Source organism: Diadema setosum, chromosome 15 (assembly GCF_964275005.1).
Source record: "Diadema setosum chromosome 15, eeDiaSeto1, whole genome shotgun sequence".
Lineage (NCBI taxonomy): Eukaryota > Metazoa > Echinodermata > Echinoidea > Diadematoida > Diadematidae > Diadema > Diadema setosum.
Genome location: NC_092699.1, coordinates 29,267,462 through 29,281,719, shown reverse-complemented (window position 1 = coordinate 29,281,719; position 14,258 = coordinate 29,267,462). Strand labels below are relative to the sequence as shown.

At 37.4% G+C, this 14,258-nt stretch overlaps 1 protein-coding gene across 1 annotated transcript; it reads left to right on the top strand.

The window, feature by feature from the left end:
* Positions 1-1,842: 1,842 nt before the first annotated feature.
* Positions 1,843-5,676, top strand: LOC140239320 (galectin-3-binding protein-like). The gene is made up of 3 exons (XM_072319190.1): positions 1,843-1,949; positions 3,008-3,349; positions 5,146-5,676. Exons 1-3 carry the CDS (start codon positions 1,880-1,882, stop codon positions 5,436-5,438), a joined length of 705 nt encoding a protein of 234 aa, XP_072175291.1. The 5' UTR covers positions 1,843-1,879; the 3' UTR covers positions 5,439-5,676.
* The last annotated feature ends 8,582 nt before the right edge of the window (positions 5,677-14,258 follow it).

The window sequence follows — 14,258 nt, the reverse complement described above, 5'->3', positions numbered from 1 at the left end:
TAAAAGTGGATTAATCGATGGTGCCAAATATTCAAGTCGGATCTTTCATTGGAAAATAACTGATGTAGGTCTTCCAACACGGATGTAAGTTAAGAAACTGCTTTACCTGAAGTAACAGGATTATAATATTCACTAGACTTGGAATTTGTCAACACTGACAAATTAGGTGATCCGATCTATTCGAAAATCAATGATTTGAGTCCTGATCCCAATAGGCATGACCATACAGGTTTCATCTGTGTTTAGGGACATTGCAGCCGTGCGATGTTTGGAATCTCATTTAGAAAAGCGAGTCAGACCTGCCATCTTTGGTACCAAATTCCGTATACACTATAACGAAGATACAGAATGAAGTATATTTGACCATTGACCCCACTTTGCACAGCCAAGATGTCATCTGAGCAAAAAGTGGTTATTTTGTGAAATGATTCTTGTAAAATGGTCTTTGCGTGTGCAAAATATGGGAAAGATAGGACATGTATTCACCAAGATACAGGATGAAACATTTATGACCTTTGACCCTAATTTACATACCCAAGATGGTGTTCGATCAAGTAGTTGTTATTTTATGAAATAATGTACGTGATATGAACTAAACATGTGCAAAATATGGGGGTGATAGGGCCTGTTTTTCTTGAGTTATTGCAAAGAAAGTTGCAGAAAGAAAGAAATATCTCAATACATCGAAGATTAGCTTTAATTTCAACCAAGTTTTTTGACGTAATCTCGACATCGTATGAAAAAACGAACGGCACACTTACCATAGCGCATAGTCTCAGCTACAACATATTAAAATCTGGGAGAAATTCACCGAAGCATAAGTGAGCTATTGCTCGATAAAGATAGTCATGTACGTTTATGTATGTATGTATGTATGTGTGACACATAATAATACGCACAATTATGTGCATCGGAATTTTCGAATTTTCCTATGTTCCTGTGTTATGATTATGTATTATGTTATAGTGTCATGTACACACACACACACACACACACACACACACACACACACACATATATATATATATATATATATATATATATATATATATATGTATATATATATATAATAGAGAGAGAGAGAGAGAGAGAGAGAGAGAGAGGGGAGGTGTCCTTGTGTTGGCGTGATAATATCATCAAAAACTAAACTGAAACAAAGTTCATGCTGTATTCAACAACAGTGTTTTATTTCAGCACACAAATTTTCGAGCGATTCGTCCTTCCTCAAGCGTTGCTATACCGAGAAATTGTTCTCAGTATCAACACTTAAGAAAGAGCGAATCGCTTGAAAATTTGTGTGCCGAAATAGACTAGTGGTGAATACAGCATGAACTTTGTTTCATTTTTTAATGATATATCTACATAAATATATACTAATAAGTACAGTACAATTCTATGCAGTGCGATATCATGGGAACAAGCAGAGTCTGTAAGAGTCTTGAAAGTTCGTAGCATTTTCATAAATTTATTCTTACTTCTTAATCTTGAAATTCCTTCTGTTCGGAATAAAGACAAAGTCCATGCTGCATCCAGCAGATCTGAGTTCCCTCTTTAGTTTGCCTGTACTGTGAATGTCAATTAGAAAATATTTATATTTGAGATTTTTTTTTTTCCTTTTTACCTTGAAGCCACTTTTAGAGTGAAACCAGTCACCAGTGCTTTGTTGGAGTAGCTACATATTATGTAAACAAATGTCTGCTGCTCTCAAAGGTTCTCTGTGTTGACTTTCGAATATCACTCCGTACCATTCTGTGATTCGACCATTGATAATACGTGTATACAATACGCGTCATGGCATAATTTGGTTTGTGCAGACGGTCACACTAACACGTGTAGGAACGTTCCTAATCCGTTGAAATCGCGTAGATCTACAATCATAATGCAGCCCTGCTTGAACGCCTTCTTCATTCTGATTCTAAGTTCTCTCACGGCGACACAAGAAATTACGGGTACGTGAGCATTTGTCAAGAATTGAATAGAAGTGGTTTTTCTTACCTTTTTTTTTTTCTTTGTCTCTCTCCTCTATACTGGGTTACTTTTTTTTTTTAATTTATTGCTATTGTTATTCTTATAACGTGTTATGGCAATGTGTGTGGAGATATTATAACCGACTCATTAATTGGAAAGTTACATTGTGACGTTTGCGCTATAAATAGCATCGTTATGTCTCAGTCGCTTAATAGGAGGAAATGCATTCAAACGCGGGGTTTTTTGGCCATATAGTATTCATAGCATATTCTACTTGAGGGTTTGAATGTGTGTCTGTCTTTCCATGTGTGCTTGTTATTGTTTGTATGGGTATGGCCACGTGTGTATGTAGATGGCTTACCAAAATAAAATCTTGATCATTTGCCATGTTTAGTACGGTGTTAAAGCAATATACCGATTGTACTTTTTAGAATTCATAAACACAAATATCATGGCATAAACAAACAAGCCGAAAATTAAACAATCATTCACAGCGTGACAGCAAACACAAGGCCGGTGAAAACCACATTGGGCAGTTGAACCATATTATAGTCCCACATTGATAAATCTACGTAAGTACCTCAAAGCCTCATTGTATAGTACATGTATTGTATTTTCGTTTTGACAACTGCCCATTAATAAATGGCTATCGAAGCAATTACTGTTATCCACAAAACCTTTGTGGTTGGGGAGACCCTTTTTGGAACCATGACCATTCCGCTAAATTTCAGTATACCTTGTAACCAAATCTAGGCGTAAACTCTGAGTATTTAGATAATTTTCACGATATCATTGTTCATAGTAATTTCATCGAAAGAGATGTGATTCTTAATCATATTAGTCACATTAGCTGCTTAAATTTCCCGTGCTGTTCGTGGTTTCACCACAGTTTAAGTGTTGTTTTTAATTCCCTCGTTGTACTTCTTTCAGTTTTGCCTTACAGATTTGTTTTTCGCTACGAATTTGAAGAGCCGTTCAGTTTTACATATTTTCTTTTCCAAACCATTCGTATGTGCTGCATATTTCTTGGACACGTCAGAAGATGGCGATATTCGCCTGGTAAACGGTTCCACTTCGCTCGAAGGCCGAGTCGAGATCTTCCACAATGACTCATGGGGAACGGTGTGTAATGGGAAGTGGAGCCCCACCGAAACCCAAGTCGTATGTCGCCAACTCGGCCTGCTAGAAGGCTCGACTGGCCATGAGTTTTTCGGTGCGGGCGAAGGGCCGGTACATATACAACGCGTCCGATGCATCGGTTCAGAGTCTGCCCTGGCGGACTGTGTCGTCGTGTGGTCTTGGGAGGTGGAAACAAGAGGCTGTAGTCATGACAACGATGTTGGCGTTAGGTGTGTGAATTCCAGCGATTACCTTACGACGGGTAAGTGAGCAATATCTGGCAGTAATAATTGGTATAGAAAGATGCTTGTGGCGCTTGAATGGAAGACGCGTCAAAAAATAGATTTTACCACGACGTGGCATAAAAGTGATTGACAGATGTAGTGTGACAGTTCTGCGTCGCAAACTGAAAAGCAGCATACTGATTTTTATTGTTACGCCATTTCAAGTGGCCCAGGATAACATGACGGAACCTATAATGAGACTACATTGTATTGATAACGGTTCCATGACACTTGCTCCTGCGAAAAAATGCTCCCATGAAATATCTGCACGCTAATTAAGCCAAACATAAATTCTACCCACAATCATAACCCTAACCATAATCCTAATCTTCACATCAAGCTAAACCTAAAACCCTCTCACAAACCCAACCAAAACCCTAAGTCCTTGATCAATGAAGAAAATAAGACCATATCCATTGTCGCAGGAACAAGTGTCGTGTCACCATTGCTATCAGAAGGAGACGAAGATGGCTGACCGTCCCTGGTGACAGGAAATAAGAACCGCAGCAACATCCCGTGGGAGTTATGATTTTATGAGTTTATAATATTTTCCCTAGGCGCACAGCGCTGGGGGAAATCATTATCTCGAGGAGGAACTAATGATTTTAACTTGAACTTGAATTTTATTCTGTTTCATTGAAAAAACAAAACATATCATTTGTACAATAACAAACTGAGGGCAGGAAACGAGTACATGAACATGCATACATAACATATAATAACTATCAGTGAAACATGGAAACTACAAAAGAGCAGAGTCTTGTCAGGGTAGTTCCCAACAGAAAGAGTGATAGGAAACAATATTGCTTTACGATCAAGACATGGGACAGGTGAAAATATTAAAAAAATAGACAAACACACAAAAAATACATTTTCGTTATAAAATTTGATAATGGTGATTAGTCATATAAACCTCTAGAAAACAAAAACGACAAAATTATTTATAATCCTCGTGTATTTCATAATGACAACTCTAACTATCTAACAAATATCTTTTCAGATTCTTCTTAAGAATATTTGTAGTTGGAGAATTTGTAACTGTATCTGGTAGAGAATTTCATAATGAGGGTGCAGTGTGTCTGAGTGTGTGCATTATATACATCTTATCTACTTTAAATAAATGATATTTATTATATAATACATTTATACATTATATATAACTAACACGGAACTGTCAAATATTTTAGTACAACCATAACAATGCATTCTGTTATAATATTATTATAATTATGGCCTACATAAAATGCAAGTCATTTCATTCTAGTTCCGTCGGCAGCCAGTCAAATTCTGAAATTATGTTACCCGATGTGACGTCATTGCTCGCAATATATTGGTTTCAGGTCACGTGATTGCACTCTGACCAATCGTCAACCATCATTTATGTATTTATGTATCTATGGATGAAATATAGATCCTCGGTGATGCTGATAAGTGTAGCGTTACTGTTGCAGTGACGGTAGTGATGATATCTCGTCATCAGTGAAGTCAAAATGTATTATTCTCATCAAGATAATCTTATATACATCGCTGTCATGGCTGTAGATCCTTCCCATACTCGCTTATTTTTTACGGTAAAAATAGCACAAACAAAGACAATTCAAGAGTATATAGGTATACCTCCCTCCCCCTATATATCCATAACTATCTCTCTATCTTGCGATCTACCTAATGCCACCCCCCCCCCCCCCGCCTATCCGTGCTTTGAAGAATATACTGGTATAGGTATGATATCAAAATGTAAAATGATTATCAAATCAAAACCATTGTAACACAGCAACCACAGCAACCGAATCATCGTCCGAGTCTGGAGAAGATCTACCGACCTGGGCTCGAGGACTCATCGTCGTTCTCACCCCGGTGGGTGTCGCCGTCGTGATCATACTCGTCTTCACCCTGTACACGACCTTCGTCAAGAGAAGACGGCGGAGACATGACATGGAGACGACGTTGACAAAAGACGAGCATCCGATCGCCGGCACGGAGACAGAGACTGCCGCTGGTCCGGGCGAGCTTGTGACGTCCTCCGTGGACACAGAGACAAACTTAGCCGTCGGATCAGGAACTTGAAATCACCTGTGATCCCTTTCCTCCTCCTCCTAAAAGGCCAAGCTTGTAAGACGTGGAACACTGGAACAAAACAACAACAGCACCAATTTATTATACCAATAAAACATATTCATATTAAATTCTTCTATATACTATTGTACATTTATTCATTGATATATAATGCTGATACTATAAACAATACTTAGTATGATTTTAGAATGCAAACATATAAACTATATAACATATCACATTTATGGCACAGACAACTATAAGGCCAGGTATGCCAGGAAAATTGACCAGAAAGGAAGATATACAATCGGCCACACAAAAAATAACGACGAAAACAACAACAACAACAACAACAACAACAACAACAACAACAACAATAACAACACAAAACACAGAAATAACGGAAATGAAGAAAATGCACTCAGACAGCTACTGGACAACAAAGAACGATGAAAGAGGAGCAGGGAAGAATAGAGAAGGAAAGGGAGAGGGAAAAGGAGAGGGATGGAAAAGGTCTGTGGACAGACACTACAAAATCTAAAGGACAAGTGAAACATAGCGGGTTTTTCATCAAACCGAATTAACTGGTATATATGGAAAGCATTTTTTTATTTAAGTTTATACTCAAATGTAATTAACTTCACAGATTCTTTTAAATCATTATCTAAGCTATTCCAAAATCTGGGTCCGGTATAAACAAATGTATTTTGAGTGTGTACAGTTCTTATTAAGGGAAGATGAAATTCTTTATTCTTCCTTTCTTCATTTCCTCCTCTTTTTTACCTACTTGATTGATTCTGATTTTATTTCTGAATTTCTTTTGCATACATAAATGAAGTACAAAGTCAATTGAACAAGCAATTGAGCACAGTATAAATTGAATCTGACAATTAAAGTAAATAAATGATTAATTCAAAGATTCAACTTTTTTTCCCCTGATACGATTCAAAATGAAGATAAACTATTTTGTGCATACATTTATGCAAACATAAGTCACAGTATATACCTATCTCTTGCTCAAGGACAAATTAGGCAATTCTTGATGGACAAAAATTCAGGAGACCATCGTCATAAGCAAGCGCTTGACGAGGACAATGGCCTCAGAAACGATTTTCTAAACAGTACAACATTGTAAGAATATAACATAAGTCGTCACTATCCACTATGGCGATAAGTTATTTAAGCATGTTTTCTTTTTTTGTTCTGCTTCCTTGAGCCTCAACTCATACATTCTTATGTTGAAGTTGTCATACCATCTACTTGTTCACTGTGACTTGTTCTAAGTTTTCAAAACAGTCTTATTCCTCATCCTTCATTCCAATCATTGTAAATTCTGAAACTCTGTACCCAGTATAACCAGTTTAATAATGTTCAAATGTAAAGTCTGAAAATTATCCTGAGTTATCTCCTTTGATCAGCTAATTCAAGACAGCCTCGACAAAATACCGCCCTCTCTGTTCGTGTTCTTATAGGGCAGGTGAGATTAGTGTCTCTGAAGCATTCTGTCTGCACGAAAATACAGTGACAACAGTGACAATCCATTTCAACACTGTGAGCATTCTCATTCTCCATGGAGCTAATGGTATGCATTTCAAAGTACCTAATAACGCCCCCCCCCCCCCCCCCCCCATTTACAGTCGTTTTTTATCGATTTGTTTGTCTGGTTTATAATCATTATGATTGCTATTATTTCACGCTGAATTCGATTCTCATATGTTATGCTGCATTCATCGACAATAAGTTTAGAAGTGCGATTGTTGTGAAAATGAAAAGGAAGCATTCGAGAATACAATACAGCTGCAATAACATACAGATCAAAGAGTTGGTCAAGCCACTCTGTAGACAACGCATGTATTCTGACAGGAAAAAAAATGACCTTGAATGTCAATAATAACGCGCAAAACATTACAACTATGTCTACCTTCTCTTCATTTCGATTTGTTATTATTCATTTTTTTAGTCAGATAATCATACAGTCCATTTTTATGTAACTGCCATCAGTCAAAATTGTATTTTCTCAAAGTAGTAGTTTTCTTGTTTGTTTTTGTTCTTTCGTGTTTGTTTGTTTGTTTGTTTGTTTTTTGTTGTTGTTGTTGTTGTTGTTCTTTTTTTTTTGGGGGGGGGGCATAAGTACGCTTTGACGAGTTTGCCCATGGTTTTTTGATAACTGTCTTTGTCATCTTCCAAATCTTATTCATAAAGATTTGCGTGAACTACGACTTCCATTCCGTGTTCAGAATCTCATCCATTAGCGAGTTTTATATCTGCGACGCTAATGTTCACGACGCACAATCATGGAAACAGCTGTCTCGCGCATGTGCAGAGCACCATTTTCTGCCTAATAGTGGCGTCTCAGCGATCGTGTCGCAGATCTAAAGCTCGCTACTGTTCCGTGATACGGATGATAACCCTGATTATATTGTCAAAAACTTTTACCCTCGACCTATCAAATCCTGGTGCATGCATTGTAACGTGATGGTGAATGTAAAAAAAAAGCAAAATAAAATAGAAACAAAGCGCAAATTGTAAAACAAAGACATTCTTTGCAGAATTTGGTTATCGCGCACGCAGTAATCCATCAGCAGCCAGAGGAACCGCTGACAAACAGCCTCACAAGGAGAAAAAGTCATCGTACGTGACTTTCGCGTTCTTACACGTCACTGATCGTCACTGTACGTGACACTACAGCCCAATCCCTGAGTGATCTTGATATCATCGCACAACTAAACACGTCTCAGAACTTACTTATCTATTTCACGTAATTTGTGTTACCGCTGATGGCCTTGTCAGTGATAAAAGCATTGTTCTCTAAGAGAACCCTGATTTCGTGTCCTTTTATATTTATGTATACATCCATGATGTATAGAAATAACATAAACAGCATCATAATGACAGAAAGTAACAAATGTTTGCTCTGTTCAAATGTTGATAAGATTGACTTATTATGCCTATGTTAAGTCACTCATTGCAGGGTCTCTATTATGTACCAGGTCAAGAGTTCAAATGTTTAAAATTGTAATGGGGGTGATACTTATATTTCAATTTCAGTTTAAATACATTCTCATATTTCTCGGTGAAAATACATCAAATATAACAAAATCAAATAATACATGATATCCAGCTATACTAGGAAGCATAATAGAATATCGCAAACGTAGAGAACATAGTGGTCAATCTATGAAAGTTGGAATCTGAGAACAAATGCTCAAGAAATATGATGGAACCTGGTTGAGCGTAGGTCCCATCAGTATCAAAATCGAGCGTAAAGATTAAAGGGATCGTATAGTTTTGGTTGAGACCTAATTTCAGGTTTCTAACATTTTTTGGTGAGATAATGAGAAACCTCATGAAATATGAAAGAGCAAGTAATTCTATGAGGAATTCAACGTTAATTTGATTAAAATTGGTTTTGAAATGGCTGAGATATCAAAAAAAAAAAAAAAGAGCGATTCTAATAAAGTGTGGGACCCACACTTTATTACGATCGCTTTGTTTTACTTTGTTTATGAATGTTTCAGTCATTCCAAACCCGATATTCATCAAATAAACTTTGAATTCCTCTTAAAATTGTATTCTCTGTACTATATCATAAGTGTTTTCTTGGTATCTTGCAAAAAGTTAAAAGCCCGATTTTTATCTCCACCAATACTGTACCATCCCTTTAAGATGAGCATGTACGAATGAAATAAATATTGTAAACAGAAATATTAACATAAACAGAAAGTTTGTGCCTCGTCAATAAGAGAAGTAATGCGGTAGGAAAAAAAGAAACATTGTAGAAAATATATATTGTTGTTTAAAAAGGATTCCCTTTTCACAGGGGACTTCCCACCTGCTCATCTTGTCTCTCTATCTATCTCTCTCTCTCTCTTCCAGTCTCTCCCTTTCTTTCCCTTCTCTAATGTAGCGTCTTTAATCTCGACATTGATGACACAACAACCACACACTTCCAGTTTAATCCCGTCTGTGAGGTGTTTGTTGTTTTGCGCAATCCTCTTCCGTATACCCCTTACTTCAGGAAATATTAAAGGAAGTGACCCTTTATATACATCATTACCAATGTCCAACGTAACGTTAAGATGTAAATCTCAGAGTGAAAGTGACTCATTGTAATCTGAAATGAATAAGCATATCAATTAATTAATCATCGTGCCTTTTCTTTTGTGCGATCCAAACATTCCAGGTTGATATTAGAACAAGTAATAAAGATCAGTTTCCCCCCAAATAACAAATAATGAAAAAGAAATAAGAATTCTTGACGGTAAAGTTTAAAAAGATAGGAATGGGTACCGGTGCAGAGTGATTTTGACTGTCTAAAAACATTCAAACAAAACGAAACGAAAACAAAGACACCAATGAAACGTTCTCAAAAGAATGCACAAATTTCCGACTACCGCCTTTAATCACGAATGAGTCTAAAGACACCCTATCTGTATGGATGACTAATGACCTCACACATATTCTATCGATTTTATGCTTGTTGTTGTTGTTGTCGTTGTTGTTGTTGTTGTTGTTGTTGTTGTTGTTGTTGTTGTTGTTGTTGTTTCCCCTCTTTTTTTTTTTTTTCGCTGATACCACGGACACGTTTTCCGCGATTTGATCCCCCCTCCCCCCATGTCCTGAGTCAGACAGCAGATGGTGGCATGCTTCATGAGGGACTTGTCTGGAGGTGGGGCAACCAGAAAGGTTCGACAGACCCTTGAAAGCCCTTGATATGACGGGGAGAAGAGCGATGTCCTATTACAGCAGCGGCAGCAGCAGCAGCAGCAGCAGCAGCAGCAATAACAACAACAACAACAAGCATAAGAGTGCCGCGGATTGTTAGGATGATCAACTCACCACCCGTTGTCCTGTAAAGTCTTTCGCAAGGTATACAAAACAAAAAAGGAAACACAGAAATTACAACAAAACCAATTTTCCTCTTTTGTTTGCGTGTCCTTTATTAAATTTTCTACCGAAAATGAATATTGTTAATCACATTTCTACTCTTGCTTTCGTTTTTACAATGTGAATTTAAACGTGAATATACATGATTAACGTACGCCAGCTCTGAAAATGCAATAGCAATTGCTCAAAAAATGGTAACACTAATCTTTCAGCAAAATTGAATTCATAACTTGAAAATTTGACACGTTTTGTCCCCTTTTTTTAATGAATCAGATACTATCTTTAACTCCAGAATTACATGTCTATGATGCATAATAGAGAATAGTAACTTCTTCTTTTTCAAGCAATGTTCGATAAAATGACTGTGTGCACGTCAACGAGATGTCTTTGAGGTGATGATATCGTGACAACATACCAGTTACGTAAGAGCATGTACGTTACTTTGAGTGGAGGCATAGTGGTGAGTTACTAAAGCCCTTGTCTTTCAATCCGAAGGTCTCGAGTTCAAATTCCGCAGGTGTTTTGGACTAAATGCTTCTTATACTATCGACGATGCCCCTTTCTTCTCGACCAACGAGTACTCAATGAGTATCCAGCTATGCTGGATTAATGATATAGAGGGGCGGCCTTCCGGTAGAGCAATGACAACACTGGAGAAGACTATACCCTTGTCATCTTTATTATTGATAATATCATTTTTCGATGTCTGTTTGTGTGTTTATTTGCTTTTATTTTCCATCTCCTCTTTTATTTTCCATTTTCAGCTGCACTAGCTGGCCTTCCATGGAGTCCAGTTGCATATAGGCCTATTTCTGTGTTATAATCACATGACTGTCTTATCAAATTTGAAAGAATTTTATACCATTTTTTTCTTGGGGGCGTAGGAATTGAATAACTCTGCAGGTTAATTTGAAAATGGGGAGGGTTTTGCTTGAAGTATCATCCGATGGAGAAGCGCATATGCTAGACACAATCATGGTTTGTGGGCGTCACTTTGATAATTAGATGCTGTGCAAAGGTATAATAGCAACAGCAACAACAACAAAACCCACCTGGTGTGGTTTGGTCCGCAACCCGCATCAATTTGGGGTCACAAACTTTGACTGTTTTCGGTAGCGTTACGACGTGACGCCTGCCCAGGTAACCGCAGACGGGTACAGCTGTGCGTAACGCTGTTACACCGTGGTCAAATCCTCCTGTCCGCGGTGACCTGCTGGTGGCGCTATAACCTATATCGTGTCTTGAGAGTATGTTGAGGAGTGTGACACCACATTTGCTCCTGCGACAATCGCTCCGGTCTTATGTCCTCCAAGGACTTTGGGTTAGGGTTGTAATAGTGTTTTAAGTTTAGTTTGACGTGAGGATTAGTATTACGGTTAGGGTTAGGATTGTTGATATAATTTATGTTTGGCTTAGCGTGCAGATATTTCATGGGAGCAATTGTCGTAGGAGCAATTTCATGGCACAGTTAATTAAGGAGAACGAAATACGGATGAACGCTCGCACCGGTTGTGCAGGATGTGTTTTAAGTAATCGAATTTCAATTTCAGTTGAACTTTGAGAATTTAACTCATGGAATAATGATCAACACTAATGATAGTTATCATAAATGTTATGTGCTCTCATGATAATCACCACTTATTAATTATAATGAAGATTATTATAATGATATTGATAACAACGTGGCATAAATGACAATGGTAACGAAAATAATAGTGAAGAAAACAACCAAGACAAGAGAGAATACATATATGAAGTGAATGAAGCCAAAGTATTGTCCCTATATTGTTATGGATTTCTAAATAGTTTGTCCTGCGTATACATGCATTAATTTCTATGTGTTAACACACGTGTCTTCGCGGCGAGTTCGGCAGACGATCAGTCAGAACTTTTCTGTCAGAAACAAAAAATAAAGGCGGGAACCTGCTGGGCCTCCTCAAAAACAGATGCAAATTGTTCCCGATGGTCTGCGTAATCCCCCACCTGTCTAAAATCCCATTACATCATGGCAACCAGCCCAAGTTTGATTGGTTGAGTCACCCCATGCAGCAGGAGTCAGTGAGCGCCATCATTTCGTGTTTGGAAGCCAGTCGGTCTTGTATACTTCAAGCTTGACAGTGCGCTCCTCAGAATGTGATTATGGAAATAGGCCTGTCTAATCCAGCCACCGTGGCTCATCTTTACTTTCATTTCATTTATTAGCATTATTTATTTATTTTTTTTTTTGGGGGGGGGGGGTGAGGGGGAGTGGGGTTGAGGTGAGGAATTGTTGGGATAAAGAGGGGCAATATGGATATGTATCATATTTAGTTGGGATCATAACCGACTAATGTAACGAACATATTTTTGTCGGAAGACGACCCTCATAAGTGTTTGCAGGTCAATTTAATTTAATCTAATTTAATTCAATTCAATTCAATTTACTGCATTCTCAGCCAACAAGGGCTAATGAATAATGCAAAGTATTTTGACAAATTATAGAAAGAAAAGGAAATAAAGAAACAAGGGAAAGAAACAATACCGAACAAATCAAAACCTTTAACTAAATTTACTGCTACTAAAATGCTTTAATAGGTCGGTGAGTTATTTGTTTCTCCATTTCGAACTATATCAACGCATCCCCATGTATTTACTTGCATTCTTATTTGTGAGTGTGAGTTTGTGTGCGTGTGTGTGTGTGTGTGTGTGTGTGTGTATGTGTATTTTCTGCCAGCATCATTTTTTTTTCTCTTTTTTTTTTCTCGAGAAGCAATGAAATATGCCCGTTTTTTTTTTTTAAGCAAATTATCTATTATGTTCCTGTTCTGCGGGCTTTTGCGAGAATATGTGTTAAAAAAAAAACAAAAAGCGGATTTCGTTGTTTTTTTTTTTGTTTTTTTTTTTTGGTCAAACGAGTTACAATGTAAATTTGACATTAATATGCACATTGTGGGAATTTTGCATTTTGTCCTTATATAGTGTAAGTTGATGTTATTTTGTATTATGTTTGTGTATAATGCAGTCTGTTTTCGTATGGTGTCTTGTTTTTGTTCTGTGAACGTTTCCGATTCTTGTGATATGAAATTGAACGAAATTCGAATAAAGAATTAAAAAAAAAATCATTATATCAATCGTTCCCATCCCCATCGGCGGTGAATACTCACCATAAGCCATGATATATAACGGACAAACAAAATTTTATTATTGATAAGCGCTATATAAATACTGAGTTATTATTATTATTATTTTAATGAACGACGACAGAGTCCGCACGCTGTTGAGGTAATATTTGGGAGGGATAAGTTTCCCTTCAATCTATGCTCTTGGCTTTGCGTGCTTTGCATAAAAATGAATGAAAGTGTTGTCCCCTCCGATTCTGAAGTTGAATCAGTGATTTATTCAACAGAAACAATTCCCATTTCAGAGACGAACATTACTGAATACAAGTATTAAAAAAAAAATCTTAAATAAAAAAATAAACACGCACAGATTGTCACGACATTTATCTGTTTGTTTATAAGGGGCATTCCTAATGAAGAACTTTGGAAACGCTGAATCATTATGAACGACAAAAACCAGTCATCGCAATCCACAATCAACAAATTGAGTAAAACTTCACAACACAACTTTAATGAATAGATATACATGAAATTGGAGTTTTATTCAACATTTCATGCATTGCTCGTGTACCCACCTTAATGCAAAACCAGTTTTATGCAGCCAATTAATGCCTTTTATTAGTTCGTACAGAGGAACGGATGGCCAGACTTTTCGTCACATGAAACATATTCAGTCGGCTCGTGTTTAGTCCGTATGGTGATGAGTGTTCGAACATGATCAGCGAGCCTCGGACCCTGGATATGCTTTGGAGCTGCGGTGGCGGATGTATCGGAAATGTCTAATTCAATTAAAACTCCTTTGGGGGAGACTGATCTGAAACATATTGCGCGCGTGCATGTCTGTCCC